Source organism: Setaria italica, chromosome II (genome assembly GCF_000263155.2).
Source record: "Setaria italica strain Yugu1 chromosome II, Setaria_italica_v2.0, whole genome shotgun sequence".
NCBI classification, from domain to species: Eukaryota; Viridiplantae; Streptophyta; class Magnoliopsida; order Poales; family Poaceae; genus Setaria; species Setaria italica.
Genome location: NC_028451.1, coordinates 6,228,487 through 6,244,193, shown reverse-complemented (window position 1 = coordinate 6,244,193; position 15,707 = coordinate 6,228,487). Strand labels below are relative to the sequence as shown.

Below are 15,707 nucleotides of genomic sequence, written 5' to 3'. Positions count from 1 at the left end.
TCCCCTACCTCCTCCCCTTCCTCCCTCTCCTGCTCCTGCTCCTCCTGTACCTCCGCCTCGTCACTAGAGGCATGCGCGGAAGGTATCTCCTCCTCCTCAGACGACCGGGGTGAAGGTACAGGCGACGGGGCTCTCACCCCTTTACCCTTTCCTCGATGCCTGCCTCGACCCCTGCCGCTACCCAGGACCTGTGCCTCCTCTGTTTCCTCGACCATTGGGTCACCCCTGCCTCCACCCCTGCCTCGATCCTTGCCGCTACCCAGGACCTGTGCCTCATCTGTTTCCTCAACCATTGGGTCACCCCTGCCTCCACCCCTGCCTCGACCCCTGCCGCTACCCAGGACCTGTGCCTCCTCTGTTTCCTCGACAATTGGGTCACCCCTGCCTCCACCCCTGCCTCAACACCTCCCTCGACCCCTCGATGCGTCTGACCTTGTACCTGACCCTGAAGCTGCAGCTTTCAATTTTTCATAAAGCGCTGCGATCTTCCTCGCACCGCCCACCATTGTTCAATCACCTGCAATTACAAAGAGTAAACCAATCAGCACAGATAAACAAAACATACTTTGAAAAATAACATAGTATGACAAATAATAAATAAATTAGTACGGTCCATACATGTATTAGAAATAATCGTCATGATCGGGATTAGCTGGATAATAAGTCTCATCATCACTGGCACGCGTGTCAATAAAATCATTCCAGTGCTCCGAAGGAGGAATATCGTCATCAATGTCCTATCCTAACTGTAATCACTGAAGTAATTCTAACTCCTTCATATTATGAACCTCATCTCCAACATCATCATCAGCAACCCTTTCATTGTCTACTTCCATTTTGAAAGCTTCGGTTAAGTCAATCTCAAAAATCCCTTCGAGCCCATCTTCTTGAAAAAAATCTCGGTCATATGTGTTGGGGTCAATGTTGTAATCTTCATTGTTTGGTACATGTAGTTTACCGTGTGGTGATACCTTGTACACAACATCCCAACCCTCCAGACGGTCGTCAGTTTGGCACGGGTATGGCAAATAATAAACTTGCATGGACTGTTGAGCCACAATATAGACATCGTCTCCTTGTAAGACGGATGATTGCCAAATTTCAACTAACCCAAGATTAGGGGCCCGTCTCACGACTGATGGATCAAACCAATGGCATTTGAATATGACTAGATTAAGAACTTTGCAACCATGAAAAGTTAGTTCATATATTTCTTCAATTCTTCCTTACTACTCGACACCATCAAAGCCTGGCGTAAAAACTCCGGTATTTATGGTTCTTCAATTAGGCCGACTCTGCTCATGGCTTGTTGTGTGAAAGCGATATCCATTTATGTCATAACCGGTAAACGATCTGATCCTATAGGCACAGCCATCAGCAACCTATCTCAACTCGACATTCATAGACGCATCGGTTTGGCCCTGCAAGTTGAAGTAGGGTGGTTCGTTATATTATTCGCATGTACGAGCAACTTGTAATATATAACTAAGTACGAGCTAAATTGGACTGTACCTTATGTTTGAACCAAGAAATGAAATCGGGCATTCCATTTCCCGCACCCTCTCTGAGAAGAGTCTCCGCTTCGTGCGGGGTAGGTTCCCTTGAATTACGCCAGAAGTGACGATGGAATTCCTTGTACCAATGAGAAACATACAAGTTGGACGCAGAATAGTGACTAATTGAGAACAAACAAGTTTGTTGAGAACTTACAGTATGTACGTCTCCACCTTGGATAGGTTGGTCAATACATACATCATGATAGTGCGCCACTCTTCATGTTTCAAGTTCTTCTGTGTTGCACCACTTGCACTTCCAAGTTTTGTGCGAAGTTGGTGCACAGAGTCTATTGAACTTGATGCTGGATTTGTTGAATGGGGTGCTGGAGCAGATGCTGCCAATAGTTTCCACTCGGGCCCATGAGGTGGAGTCACGTCCCCTGCGGTGGAGCGAAGTGGAGGCAGGTGTTGCTCCCAGATTGTCCTCGTGAGATGAACTTCCTCTTCATCTCACCCAGCTCGCTACGCTTGTGCTCCAAGCCAATAGCCTTGTCCAACATCTTCTGGAAGGATGGGAAGGTGTGGGATATCAGCTGATACTGGAGTGGTCTAATCAGTCCCTTCAGAAACAACTCCTACTTCTTGTCATCATCAGCCACGTCTTTTGGTGCATAACAGGACAACTGGATGAATTTGTACCTGTACTCCCTCATGGAAATTGTCCCTTGCTTGAGAGCAAGGAACTCCTTCTTTAGCTTCATCAGACCAACAGAAATGTGGTGATTCCTGAAGCTGTTCTTGAACTCCTGCCAGGTGATAGCATCGGCATCAACATGTGCGGTGGTGTAAGCATCCCACTAGTCTGCAGCAGATCCTTCCAGTCGTCCTGAGGCATACAGGACCTTCTCCCTGTTAGTGCGCTGAGTGATGGTAAGGATTTTCTCCACCGCCTTCAGCCAGTCATCAGCCAAAAGCGGGTCAGCAAAGTGGGAGAATATCGAAGGCCTATGGCTCATAAACTCCCGATGCTTGTCTCTTGGTGGCTGCTGCTGGTTGTTGTTGTTATTGTTGTTGTTGTTGTTGTTGTTGTTGTTGTTGTTGTTGTTGTTGTTGTTGTTGGGCTAAGCCTGCATGACCACCATGGTGTTGGCCATGTTCTGAAGGAGCTGGGTTTGTGCTACAAGGAGCTGATCCATGTGCAAAAGAAATAGGACCTAAATCTAAAGATCTTTGAACTACACTAGACCGCGGTGCAAAAAACACAAAGCAAGGGGGCTCTTTAGCAAAAAGCACGGCGCGGCGCGGGAGTTGATCGGTACGCGGACCGGTTGACTCCAGTATCCACCTACACATGTGACTCGTTGCCCTTCCCTCGCACAGGCCCGTCACGGCGTCGCCCCTTCTCTCCCATGGACGTCGCCCTCCCCTTCACTCCCATCGACGGCGCAGCCCCTCCTAGCACTATGACGCCGCCCTTCCCAACTCTTGCGGCGCCGCTGATCCATCATCGCACTACAATTCCCCAGCGGGCGGCCTCGAGGCCGACCCGCGGTTGGCCACCCTCCGCCAGCGCCCGCCCGCCCGGCTCCCGCCTTCCCTCTCCTCCGTCCGCCACCAATTTGCCATCGTCCGCTGCTCGTCGGCCCTCTCCTCTGTCCGCTGCCCATTTGCCACCCACCCGCTGCCCCCTTTCCCTCTCATCTGGCCAATGGCGCCTGCCCCGATGCTCATCCCCGCCCTCCTGCCTGCCCCGACGCCCCGGCGCTCATTGACGCCGCCACGGGCGAGCCGGTCTCCTAAGCGGAACTTCGCCGCCTCATCTCCGCCCTTGCCGTGGGACTCCTCGACCGCCACAGCCTCCGCGCGGGTGATGACGGCACGACCACCTGTCACCGTGGGACTACTCCTCCGCCACAGCCTCCGCGGAGTTGGTTTGGGTGCCAACGCTGGCCTTGCACGCAGAGCCGAGCATGCGGCGTGCGGTATTGGCGTCCTCGGTATTGTCGGTGATGAAGCCTGGTGGACGCAGCCCTGGAGCTCCTTGGCGGGGAGCGCGCTCCAGGCTGTCCCGTTGCCGCCAGCGTCCCATGTCGGGCTGTGAAGGGAGGAAGCGGCCCCAGGCAAAGATGAGGAGCTAGTAAGAAGCAGCCCTCCGTCGGCGCCCTCCACGGACCCACAGCTGGGCGCCCTCCGCCGGCGCCGGTCCGGCCCCCGTTCTCATCTGTCCACCGATTTGGGGGTATTTTTGTCCAAGTTAACAGAGCTAACGCTGAAATCTAACAGAGTGCTATTTTCAGTTGAGCTCTGCTCCATTTTACGGGGCCAAGGCTTCTTTGTCTATAGATATTTTTAAAAGCAAATAATTTTTTTTCATTCCATCAGTTTGATTGCAAGCGGATGCACATGAGAACTGTTTTTCATAAAAGCAAATAAAGTGTTTTTATTTCACCAAAAATTTCCTTGACCATTATAAAAAAATTACTTGATTCCAGTTCTGATGTCTGGATTAACACCAGTGACAAGCAATGAACTCATTACACCTTATGAAAATACATGCGTTGGTGCCAAGATTCCAACTGATATGGCATGGTAGACAGTATATTTGATATCAACAACTTTGTAGACCTTCCGATGTATCGACCCGAATATGGTTTTCATCAATTATCTAACACTGCACAATTCTGTTGATATTGAACATTCTGCACTTGCCAAGGTAGGAACACATTTCCTTCTTTTCAAAAAAAGTACCACATTTCCACAATGTTGTAACTTGTGGCATTCTCTCATCACTATGCTGTAATATGTGACAGAACATAAGAAATTATACAAATATCCTCCGACGACTGACATAAACCTGATAAGGATGAAATTGATCAAGTGTTAGTTCCAGATAGGCAAGATTTGAAGAGATGTTTGTAATAAGAGATAACAAATTTTGTACTAACTGAATTCATTTTGCCATAAAAAAACTGTGAGATACAAACTCGTAGGGGCAATAGGACACACTTATATATGCATCATTCCAACACAAAAGAAAGAAAGACATAGCATCGTATACATAATTAGCACCATCACCGAAGAATAGTACGATTATGGAACCGGCATCATTTCTAGTTAATCAACTGACTCCGTGTTTACTCCCCATGCGCGAAGGCAGTGGCATCAAAGCTATCCGAGAGGCCAGTGCCGGTCTTGAATGTGACCTTGTCCGGCGAGGCCTCGGGAACATAGACCTCAACAACGCTTAGCCAGAGCATCAGCTCCTTGGTCTTGACGCCGGTGATCTTCCGCAGCTTGCCCTTCTCAGCATATGCCGTCACCTCAGCCGCGTAGGACACGGTCTGTTTGATCTTCTTGAACGTGTGCTCGACCTTCTTCTTCCCTTGAACCAGCCACATGAACCCCGTGGTGCGGTTGTACCCAAACTCCTGGATGTCCTCCATTGGCAGGAGGCCCTTCGGGAGCCCGAGCTCTTCCAGCAGCTCGACAGACTTCTTCCTGCAGATGGCATCTCCAGTGACAACCTCTGCACTGGAGCGGTGGCTCTCAATTTGGGATGCCATTGGAGTATGGCTAATTGCTAGCAAAGGTTGCTGACCTGGGAATATATTGTGTCCTATGCAAAAGAGTTCAACTTGTTGTGATGAAACTTGATGCAATAGAGGCACGTATATATAGAGGTCTCAAGGCCTGTTCCAGTGTTATTCGGAAAGTGACTGGAACCTGGTGACTCTGATTCAGAGGCAAAGCAAGGAAAAAGACGTACTCCTGCCCTCATAGGCAATAGCACATCTGCACAGGTAGCCACTGCTGACTTTACCAGCAAGCATACTCTGACGCACAAAGTCACTGACCAAGTCAAGAGAAGAACAACTATTTCATTGTCTAGACGAAACAAGTCTTACAGTTAGCAAACCACGACGACCGAGTCAAGAGTCTATGACCAGCCTATCAGACGTGACCATTAAAAATTCCATGCTGTATCGTATGGAATTGTAATCATATTGTTAGAATATTAGAAGACAGCCGGTTATGATGATGCGATCTTTCATCATTGCAAAATGATCTTACGGTGCTGTAAGTTTCTAGGTTTACCGAATGAGACAGTACCAAATTGCCTCCGCCGAGGAAGCTTTCCTACTGCAATATTTTAATTTCGTAAGCCTCATTGTGTATAAATATTTTTAAAAGGGGAAAATTGTATTCACTTCAACAGTTTTTCATTGCAACAAGATATTATTGATTAAGTAGGACAATGGAGCAGTAACATCTTACAGGCAAGCCATTGAACTTGGCACAAACGATTAAGATAATCCTTGCACGTAATCCTCGTAAGGATTAATAAACTAATAAACTCAACATCCACGTAGGCCAGATTTGGAGAGACATTTGTAATAAGAGATAACATTCATATGAACTGAATTCAGTTTGCAATAAAACTTCAAGATACAAGCTATCACTCCCGGCTTTAAAAACAAAACCAGATGCATAAATCATATGTGCATTAGGATCGAATTACACAGGCGACAACTTAAGTGAATATCAAAGTCATTGCAAAATCATCTTACGGTGCTGTAAGTTTCTAGATTACGGAATGAGATAGTACCAGATTCCCTGCAAAGGACATACACAACAATAATCCTACTATTACTAATTGGAGGCTCCTTTTGAAGCCTCCAGGTGAAGCCACCTAGGATTCCTAGATGGACACTCTAAAAAAGAGAGAAATCCTAGATATTCTCACAAAAAAGCAAAACATCCGACCATCAATCGATAGATTCAAATCATCATAGCCATTGGATCTATCATATTTTCTAAAAAATTATCCACCTATGCTATTATGATAATAGTCTAAAGTAACCCCCTAAATCTATATACAAATTACCCACCTCTACCTGTATATAAAATAAACTAAAGTAACCCCTAATCTTCATCAAAATTACCCACTTATGCCATTATAAATAATATTTAAAATAACGCCCTCATTTGCAACTGAATTGCCGACCACTATTATTTAAAAAACTTAAATAAACCCTTAAATTTGCATCTATATTACCGACACATGCTATTATTAAAAATAACATAAAGTAACCCTATGTTTGAATCAAATAACCTTAATTAAAAATATACAACAATATATGATTCTAAATCATCTATATCTTGCACTATTGGTATACGATATAATAATTAAGGTCTATACACATGATGCGTGTCACCATTTATAAGGATATAAAGTTGAGAATATAGATTTCTATGCTAAAATTTTGTCTCAAACTTAGGGTTCATTAAATAAATTCAAGCGCATACCTGCGAAGCAAAGTGAAAAGTTAAAGATTATAAATGTGGATGAAAATATTATAGAGTAAATACTGACTAAAATCTATCATAATTGGATGAAGATATTAAGTATATATCTACATAAGCATTATGTTCTAATATTTAACAAATGAGAGGTAGCTTATGGTAATAGTTTTGTAGCAATGTAGTCTCATTTTTTTCCATTGGAAACTCCGCATTAGTTCCCACGAGACAAGCTAGAAAAAATAGACAAATTCTCATAAAAATTAAAAACATCAAACACCAATCCTATAAACTCTAATAATCATAGCCATTGATCTATTATATTTTCAAAAAAGTTACCCACCACTGTCATTGTGAAAATATTCAAAAATAAGCTCTAAACCTATATTTAAATTACCGAGCTCAGCTATTATAAAAAATAATTTAAAGTAACCCCATAATCTTCATACAATTTACTAATACAGATCATTATAAAGCATAACTTAAAATGTCATTCTAACATTTTATCTATGTTACCCACGTATGTCATTATTAAAAATAACCTAAAATAAACACCTAAATCTTAATCCAATTATCTTCATGTGCATCATACAGAAATATCAAAAAGTAAACTAATATATGATTCTAAATTACCTATTTATGTCATTGTTAATATAAAAATACTAAGTTAAAGTATATACACATGATGAGTGCCACCATTTAGACCATTTATACGTGTTTGTGAGGAATAGATGAAAAATATTGATTTGTATGCTAAACATAATATATGGAGGATTGGAGGTGTGCTACAAAATGGAAAAAGTGCATAGAGTAATTATTAATTAAAAATCAACTACAACTGGACAAAGATAGGTACATATCTATATAAGTATTATGTTGAAGTATTGAAAAATAAGAGAGTAGTAGGTAAACAAGTTTGATTCTTAGCTAGGAGTTTAATTTCTATATAATTTTTAAATGCAATAGGTTCTAAAAATATTAGTCTGTGCGGGAGCACGAGTTGATGGACTAGTTTACCAAATTTCAGGTTACCGAACCAATTTTGCAAAACAAAATGTTGAGCTATAATAATAGTATGGAGATAAAACATGGAGTATATAAACAACTTTTTTGTTTTGCAAATGAACGGTAGACTGAGTAAGCCTATCTGAACATTTCATTTCACCAAAGAAATATTACAAGATCATGCACCTGACAACAGTTACCGGACAGTGATAACAGGCAGCACTAATGTTAAAATTTGAACTTTGAAACTTGGCCCAAGCAGGCTACATCAACTGTGTTCACTGGCATGATGATCGTGCCTCCGCCGGGGAAGCTTTCCTACACAGCTGAATGCTTCTGTTCACTCCTGTATGACTTCATAAATCCATTGCACAATGCATTCCACTGGCCGATGGCCCTCTGCCATGTTTTAATTTCATAAGCCTTATTGTGTATAAATATTTTTAAAAGGGAAAAATCGTATTCACTTCATCAGTCTTTCATTGCAAGCAGATGTTATTGATTATGACAGACAATGGAGCAGTAACATCTTACAGGCAAGCCATTGAACTTGGCACAAACGATTAAGACAATCCTTGCACGCACGTAATCCTCGTAAGGATTAAATAAACTAATAAAACTCAGCATCCATATTTACTCCCCGAGTGCAAAGGCAGTAGCGTCAAAGCTGTCGGAGAGGCCAGTGCCAGTCTTGAAGGTGACCTTCTCCGGCGAGGCCTCAGGAACACAGACCTCAACTACACTGAGCCAAAGCATCAGCTCCTTGGTCTTGACACCGGTGATCTTCCGCAGCTTGCCCTTCTCGGCGAACGCTGTCACCTCGGCAGCATAGGACACGGTCTGCTTGATCTTCTTGAAGGTGTGCTCCACCTTCTTCTTCCCTTGCACCAGCCACATGAACCCCGTGGTGCGGTTGTACCCAAACTCCTGGATGTCCTCCATTGGCAGGAGACCCTTGGGGAGGCCGAGCTCTTCCAGCAGGTTGACGGATTTCTTCATGCAGATGGCGTCTCCATTGAAGACCTCTGCGCCAGGACGGTTGCTCTCGATGGCCTGAGACGCCATGTCACTTTTGCTGTGAAGTGGTTCTATTATTGGAATTCGTTGTGTATGCAAATGAGTTAAGCTTGTTGTGATGAGCTGGTGATACAGATGTTGAAGAGGCAAGTTTATATAGACGTCTCAAGTCTGAAGCCTTGTCCCTGTGCTAGTTAATTTTGAAACAAACTGGAATCTGCAAACTAGAATTCAACGGCTAAGGAATGAGCTCATGAGTCATGACCCTAGCCATATCTGACTTGTGACCAGCACGCATACTCTGACGCACAAAATCACTGACCAACTCAAGAGACGCATAACTGGCAGTGTGCAAATGACCCAAGTCTTGTAGTACGGAAACAGTTAGCACACCAACCTTTAAATAAAAAAAGTAGTTAGTTAGCACACTAGGACCGAGTCAACAATCTGTATATAACTGGGCGGCCAGAGATGACCGACTGACGCCTTGGCTGCTCTGAAACCAAGTAAAGAATTTCAGACTTGTCGTCCATACTGTATCATAAGGAGTCGATTTACTTCCCTCCAAACTCCCAATTTTGACACTATGCAAAAAGAAGATTCCCCATCACATCAAATTTGCGGTACATGCATGGAGTACTAAATGTAGACGAAATCAAAAACTAATTGCACAGTTTTGTTGTACTTTGCGAGATGAATCTTTTGAGCCTAATTAGTCAATATTTGGACAATAATTCACAAATACAAAGGAAACGCTACAGTGTCGCATTTATGGCAAAATGCTAATTTGGCACCTCCCAACTTGGGAAGTAAACAAGGGCTTATTCACGTGTTACAAAAGTCAGCCAATTATGATGACAAGAACTTGGATTCCAAATTTATCTTATGGTGTAACGTTCTAGTTCTCTGATGAGCTACAGTCCCAAATTGGCCGCAAGCCCGAAAAGGACATACAACACGATAGTCTAGCAAATTTGAGGTTATGCAACCAATTTTACAAAACAACTTGGAGCATATACACTATTTTTTAATTTGTAAGGCTTCTTAGTCTATAGATATTTTTAAAAGCAAATAATTTTTTTTCATTTCATCAGTTTGATTGCAAGCAGATGCACATAAGAATTGTTTTTCATAAAAGCGAATAAAGTGTTTTTATTTCACCAAAAATTTCCTTGACCCTTATAAAAAAATTACTTGATTCCAGTTCTGATGTCTGGATTAACACCAGTGACAAGCAATCAACTCATTACACCTTATGAAAATACATGCGTTGGTGCCAAGATTCCAACTGATATGGCATGGTAGACAGTCTATTTGATATCAACAACTTTGTAGACCTTCCGATGTATCGACCGGAATATGGTTTTCATCAATTATCTAACAATGCATAATTCTGTTGATCTTGAACATTCTACACTTGCAAAGGTAGTAACACATTTCCTTCTTTTCAAAACAAGTACCACATTTCCACAATGTTGTAACTTGTGGCATTCTCTCATCACTATGCTGTAATATGTGACAGAACATAAGAAATTATACAAATATCCTCCAACGACTGACATAAACCTGATAAGGACGAAATTGATCAAGTGTTACTTCCAGATAGGCTAGATTTGAAGAGATGTTTGTAATAAGAGATAACAAATTTTGTCCTAACGGAATTCATTTTGCAATAAAAAACTGCGAGATACAAACTCGTAGCGGCAATAGGACACACTTATATAGGCATCATTCCAACACAAAAGAAAGAAAGACATAGCATCGTATACATGATTAGCACCATCACCGTAGAATAGTAAGATTATGGAACCGGCATCATTTCTAGTTAATCAACTGACTCCGTGTTTACTCCCCATGCGCGAAGGCAGTGGCATCAAAGCTATCCGAGAGGCCAGTGCCGGTCTTGAATGTGACCTTGTCCGGCGAGGCCTCGGGAACATAGACCTCAACAACATTAAGCCAGAGCATCAGCTCCTTGGTCTTGACGCCGGTGATCTTCCGCAGCTTGCCCTTCTCAGCATATGCCGTCACCTCAGCCGCGTAGGACACGGTCTGTTTGATCTTCTTGAACGTGTGCTCGACCTTCTTCTTCCCTTGAACCAGCCACATGAACCCCGTGGTGCGGTTGTACCCAAACTCCTGGATGTCCTCCATTGGCAGGAGGCCCTTCGGGAGCCCGAGCTCTTCCAGCAGCTCGACAGACTTCTTCCTGCAGATGGCATCTCCAGTGACAACCTCTGCACTGGAGCGGTGGCTCTCAATTTGGGATGCCATTGGAGTATGGCTACTTGCTAGCAAAGGTTGCTGACCTGGGAATATATTGTGTCCTATATATGCAAAAGAGTTCAACTTGTTGTGATGAAACTTGATGCAATAGAGGCACGTATATATAGAGGTCTCAAGGCCTGTTCCAGTGTTATTCGGAAAGTGACTGGAATCTGGTGACTCTGATTCAGAGGCAAAGCAAGGAAATAGACTCCTGACCCTCATAGGCAATAGCACATCTGCACGGGTAGCCACAGCTGACTTTCTTACCAGCAAGCATACTCTGACGCACAAAGTCACTGACCAAGTCAAGAGAATCACAGCTATTTCATTGTCTGGACGAAACAAGTCTTACAGTTAGCAAACCACGACGGAGTCAAGAATCTATAAACAGCCTATCAGACATGACCATGAAAAACTCCATGCTGTATCATATGGAATTGTAATTATATTGTTAGAATATTAGAAGACAGCCAGTTATGATGATGCGATCCTTCTTCGTTGCAAAATGATCTTACGGTGCTGTAAGTTTCTAGGTTTATCGAATGAGACACTACCAGATTGCATCCGCCGAGGAAGCTTTCCTACACAGCTGAATGCTTCTGTTCACTCTTGTTTGACTTTATAAATCCATTGCACAATGCATTCCACTAGCCCATGCCCCTCTGCCATGTTTTAATTTCATAAGCCTCATTGTGTATAAATATTTTTAAGAGGAGAAAATCGTATTCACTTCATCAGTTTTCCATTGCAAGCAGATGTTATTGATTAAGTAGGACAATGGACCAGTAACATCTTACAGGCATGCCATTGAACTTGGCACAAACGATTAAGACAATCCTTGCACGTAATCCTCGTAAGGATTAATAAACTAATAAAACTTAACATCCACATAGGCAAGATTTGGAGAGACATTTGTAATAAGGGATAACATTCATATGAACTGAATTCAGTTTGCAATAAAACTTCAAGATACAAGTTGTCACACCCGGTTTTAAAAGCAAAACCAGATGCATAAATCACATTACACACATGCGATGACTTCTGTGAATATCAAAGTCATTGCAAAATCATCTTACGGTGCTGTAAGTATCTACCTTACCGAATGAGACAGTACCAGATTGCAAAGGACATACACAACAATAATTTACCACATTTCAGGTTACTGAACCAATTTTGCAAAACAAAATGTTGAGCTATAATAATAGTATGCAGATAAAACATGGAGTATATAAACAACTTTTTTGTTTTGCAAATGCACGGTAGACCGAGTAAGCCTATCTGAACATTTCATTTCATCAAGAAATATTACAAGATCATGCACCTGACAACAGTTTCTGGACACAGTGATAACAGGCAGCACTAATGTTGAAATTTGAACTTTGAAACTTGGCCCAAGCTAGCTACATCAACTGTGTTCACTGGCAGGGTGATGGTGCCTCCGCCGGGGAAGCTTTCCTACACAGCTGAACTGCTTCTGTTCACTCTTGTATGACTTCATAAATCCGTTGCACAATGCATTCCACTGGCCGATGGCCCTCTGCCATGTTTTAATTTTCTAAGCCTCATTGTGTATAAATATTTTTAAAGGGGAAAATCGTATTCACTTCATCAGTTTTTTATTGCAAGCAGATGTTATTGATTAAGACAATGGAGCTGTAACATCTTACACGCAAGCCATTGAACTTGGCACTAACGATTAAGACAATCCTTGCAGGTAATCCTCGTAAGGATTAAATAAACTAATAAAACTCAGCATCCATATTTACTCCCCGAGTGCAAAGGCAGTGGCGTCAAAGCTGTCGGAGAGGCCAGTGCCAGTCTTGAAGGTGACCTTCTCCGGCGAGGCCTCGGGAACATAGACCTCAACTACACTGAGCCAAAGCATCAGCTCCTTGGTCTTGACACCGGTGATCTTCCGCAGCTTGCCCTTCTCGGCGAACGCTGTCACCTCGAAAGCATAGGACACGGTCTGCTTGATCTTCTTGAAGGTGTGCTCCACCTTCTTCTTCCTTTGCACCAGCCACATGAACCCCGTGGTGCGGTTGTACCCAAACTCCTGGATGTCCTCCATTGGCAGGAGACCCTTGGGGAGGCCGAGCTCTTCCAGCAGGTCGACGGATTTCTTCCTGCAGATGGCATCTCCACTAACAACCTCTGCGCCGGAGCGGTGGGTCTCTATTAGGGACGCCATTGGAGCTTTGCTAGAAGTGTGATTCAAACCTGGGAGTGTACTGTGCTAAATGCAAATGAGCTGAGCGTGTTGTGATGAAACATGAGACAATGGAGGCACGTTTATATAAGAGATCCCAAGGCCTGTTCAAGTGCTTCTTAATTCTGCAACAGACGGTGATCTGGCAGCTAGAATTCGGAGGCAAATGAATAGGACTCCGGACCCTCGTAGGCAATAGCTTAACTGCACAGGTAGCCATACTCTAACGCACAAAGTCACTGACGAAGTCAAGATACGCACAACAACTATTTCGGTGCTTCAGAGCAACAGAGAAAAATCTTACACAGTTCGCATGCCACGACCGAGTCAAGATAACTAGGCAGCCAGAGATGACCGTTGGACACCTTTCTTTTTTTCCTTTTCTTATTTTTTTTAGGGAAGACCGTTGGACACCTTGGTTGCTCTGAAGCCAGGTGAAAAATTCCATGCCGTATGATATGGAACTGTAATTATATTGTTAGAAACTTAGAATATAATATTACAAGCCAACCAGTTATGATGACGTGATCTTGCATTGCTAAATCATCTTATGGAGCTGTAAGTTTCTGGGTTGTCAAATGAGCCACTGTCCCATTACCTGCGAAGGATATACACTGGTAATTCAGCAAATTTCAGCTTATGCAACCAATCTTACCGAACAAGATGTTGACCCACATTAAAATAATGTAGGGATTACAAGGATCATCTTATCTTACTATTACTAGTAATAGGAGATTTTTTTGAAACCTCCACTTAATTTTAACGACATGCCTAGAGAAAAAACAGAAATTCTTACAAAAAATTAGAAACATAAACTCCAATTATCATAGCCATTGGATCTGTTACGTAGATTCGTGCCCCATGCGCAGCTGTACCAAAAATGTTAATCCAAAAGAATAGTGAAAATGTGGTGGCTCCTTCTACTATGCTCAGAAAAGCATATATAGCATTGATGAACCGAATGAAATTTAAAAGAAATAAGAAACTCAACCAAATATCGAATTGATCACGTGCAATCTTAAATTCAAAAAAAAATATGTTCATTATTTTGATCCCTCAAGCGCTACACAATACTTTTTGTTTAGGAATTCACTTATTTTTACATATTTTGTGTACGTAGTTGATTGATATATCTAAGGGATTGACGCACTATGCTACAAAGGTTCATGGTCTCCATAAAAATAAAAGATGAAATTAGCAATAAATAATTCAATCATATATTGCATTTTTATGATAATTTGAAGCAACAAAGTAGCAATGGACCGCTCACGAGCTTGCTCAACTGGTGAAGCGAACCAGACATACAGCTATGTCGCGTTTGCGTACTTCATTGTGTGTTGAGCAAATTGTTGCTCATGATTGTAACTTTGTTTATGAGATGTAACTTTGTTTATGAGATCTAATAAAAGGCACTCTTTTCCTCGGAAAAAAATGAGGCTTCCACAATTGGATGCTGCACACAAAGTTTATCTAGTGTTATTATAAACAGTGGAAAATCAAATACATTTGATACCGTCAATCCATAATGGCACTACAAAATATCCTGGCCCCACATATACCATGTAACACCCTAATATTTAAACTTTTGCAACTTAATAAAAATTGTTAGAATTTACTAGAAATTAATTGCTTTGTGTTTAAGGATTGAAGGTTTTCTATGGTTGATGTTAAATTATTAGGCATTTAAATTTCATTTAAAATAAGTCAATGAATCATAGGAGTTTATTCTTGCATTCATGCTGGTGCATTGATTTTGGTTGTTTGAATTCAAATTTGTATTTGAATTCATTTGTGTGACCCACGACCGGGGAAAGCCCCTTAAGTACCGGTTCCTGACCCCCTTTAGTACAAGTTGTGCAACCGATATTGCTACTTCGGTACTAAAGGGGGGTCTTTAGTACTTGGTCAAATAACCGGTATTAAAGGGGCATTAAAAAAATCTGCCGACTGGAGCCTCCGCCGCACCCCATCGCCATCCGCCAGAGCACCAGAGCCCCAGCAGCACCCCGCCGCCGTCCGCCTGAGTGCCGGAGCCCCGACCGCACCCCGTCGCCATTCGCCGGAGCACTGGAGCCCCAACCACACCCCGCCGCCGTCCGTCAGAGCGCTGGAGCCACGGCCATACACCGCCACCGTTCGTCGGAGCCCCAGCTGCACAACACCTCAGCCCTGGACCAGAGAGAGGGAGGAAGGGAGGGAGGGAGGCGGCGTACTTATGCTGCTCAACCACCACCGCCAGTTGCCGTCGTCGCTGCTCCTCAGCCTGTCGGTTGTCGCCGCTGCCGGATCTGAGGGCAAGGTGGCCGCTACTCCAAGATCCACACGCTCCGTGCTCCACCACGCCTACCGACGCTTTGCCGCCTTGCCACGCCCTCCCTTCTTGTCTCCGCCGCTCCTCGCCACATGTAATA

The 15,707-nt window shown here is 43.1% G+C and overlaps 4 protein-coding genes across 4 annotated transcripts; all 4 read right to left on the bottom strand.

Annotated features, from left to right (window-relative positions):
• Positions 1-4,479: 4,479 nt before the first annotated feature.
• On the bottom strand, positions 4,480-5,110 carry LOC101776135. Its single transcript, XM_004955698.4, has one exon. The coding sequence runs from the start codon at positions 5,057-5,059 to the stop codon at positions 4,631-4,633; it is 429 nt and encodes a 142-aa protein (XP_004955755.1). The 5' UTR covers positions 5,060-5,110; the 3' UTR covers positions 4,480-4,630.
• Positions 5,111-8,384: 3,274 nt separating this feature from the next.
• Positions 8,385-8,923, bottom strand: LOC101775737. The gene has a single exon (XM_004955697.3). It carries the CDS (start codon positions 8,865-8,867, stop codon positions 8,436-8,438), a length of 432 nt encoding a protein of 143 aa, XP_004955754.1. The 5' UTR covers positions 8,868-8,923; the 3' UTR covers positions 8,385-8,435.
• Positions 8,924-10,499: 1,576 nt separating this feature from the next.
• On the bottom strand, positions 10,500-11,146 carry LOC101775326. Its single transcript, XM_004955696.3, has one exon. The coding sequence runs from the start codon at positions 11,091-11,093 to the stop codon at positions 10,665-10,667; it is 429 nt and encodes a 142-aa protein (XP_004955753.1). The 5' UTR covers positions 11,094-11,146; the 3' UTR covers positions 10,500-10,664.
• A 1,703-nt stretch (positions 11,147-12,849) lies between these two features.
• On the bottom strand, positions 12,850-13,333 carry LOC101774918. Its single transcript, XM_004955695.2, has one exon. The coding sequence runs from the start codon at positions 13,276-13,278 to the stop codon at positions 12,850-12,852; it is 429 nt and encodes a 142-aa protein (XP_004955752.1). The 5' UTR covers positions 13,279-13,333.
• Between the last annotated feature and the right edge of the window lie 2,374 nt (positions 13,334-15,707).

What these genes read in the sequence shown, in the direction of transcription:
- LOC101776135 (XM_004955698.4), bottom strand. Translation starts at nt 5,059, where the DNA reads ATGGCATCCCAAATTGAGAGCCACCGCTCCAGTGCAGAGGTTGTCACT.
- LOC101774918 (XM_004955695.2), bottom strand. Translation starts at nt 13,278, where the DNA reads ATGGCGTCCCTAATAGAGACCCACCGCTCCGGCGCAGAGGTTGTTAGT.
- LOC101775737 (XM_004955697.3), bottom strand. Translation starts at nt 8,867, where the DNA reads ATGGCGTCTCAGGCCATCGAGAGCAACCGTCCTGGCGCAGAGGTCTTC.
- LOC101775326 (XM_004955696.3), bottom strand. Translation starts at nt 11,093, where the DNA reads ATGGCATCCCAAATTGAGAGCCACCGCTCCAGTGCAGAGGTTGTCACT.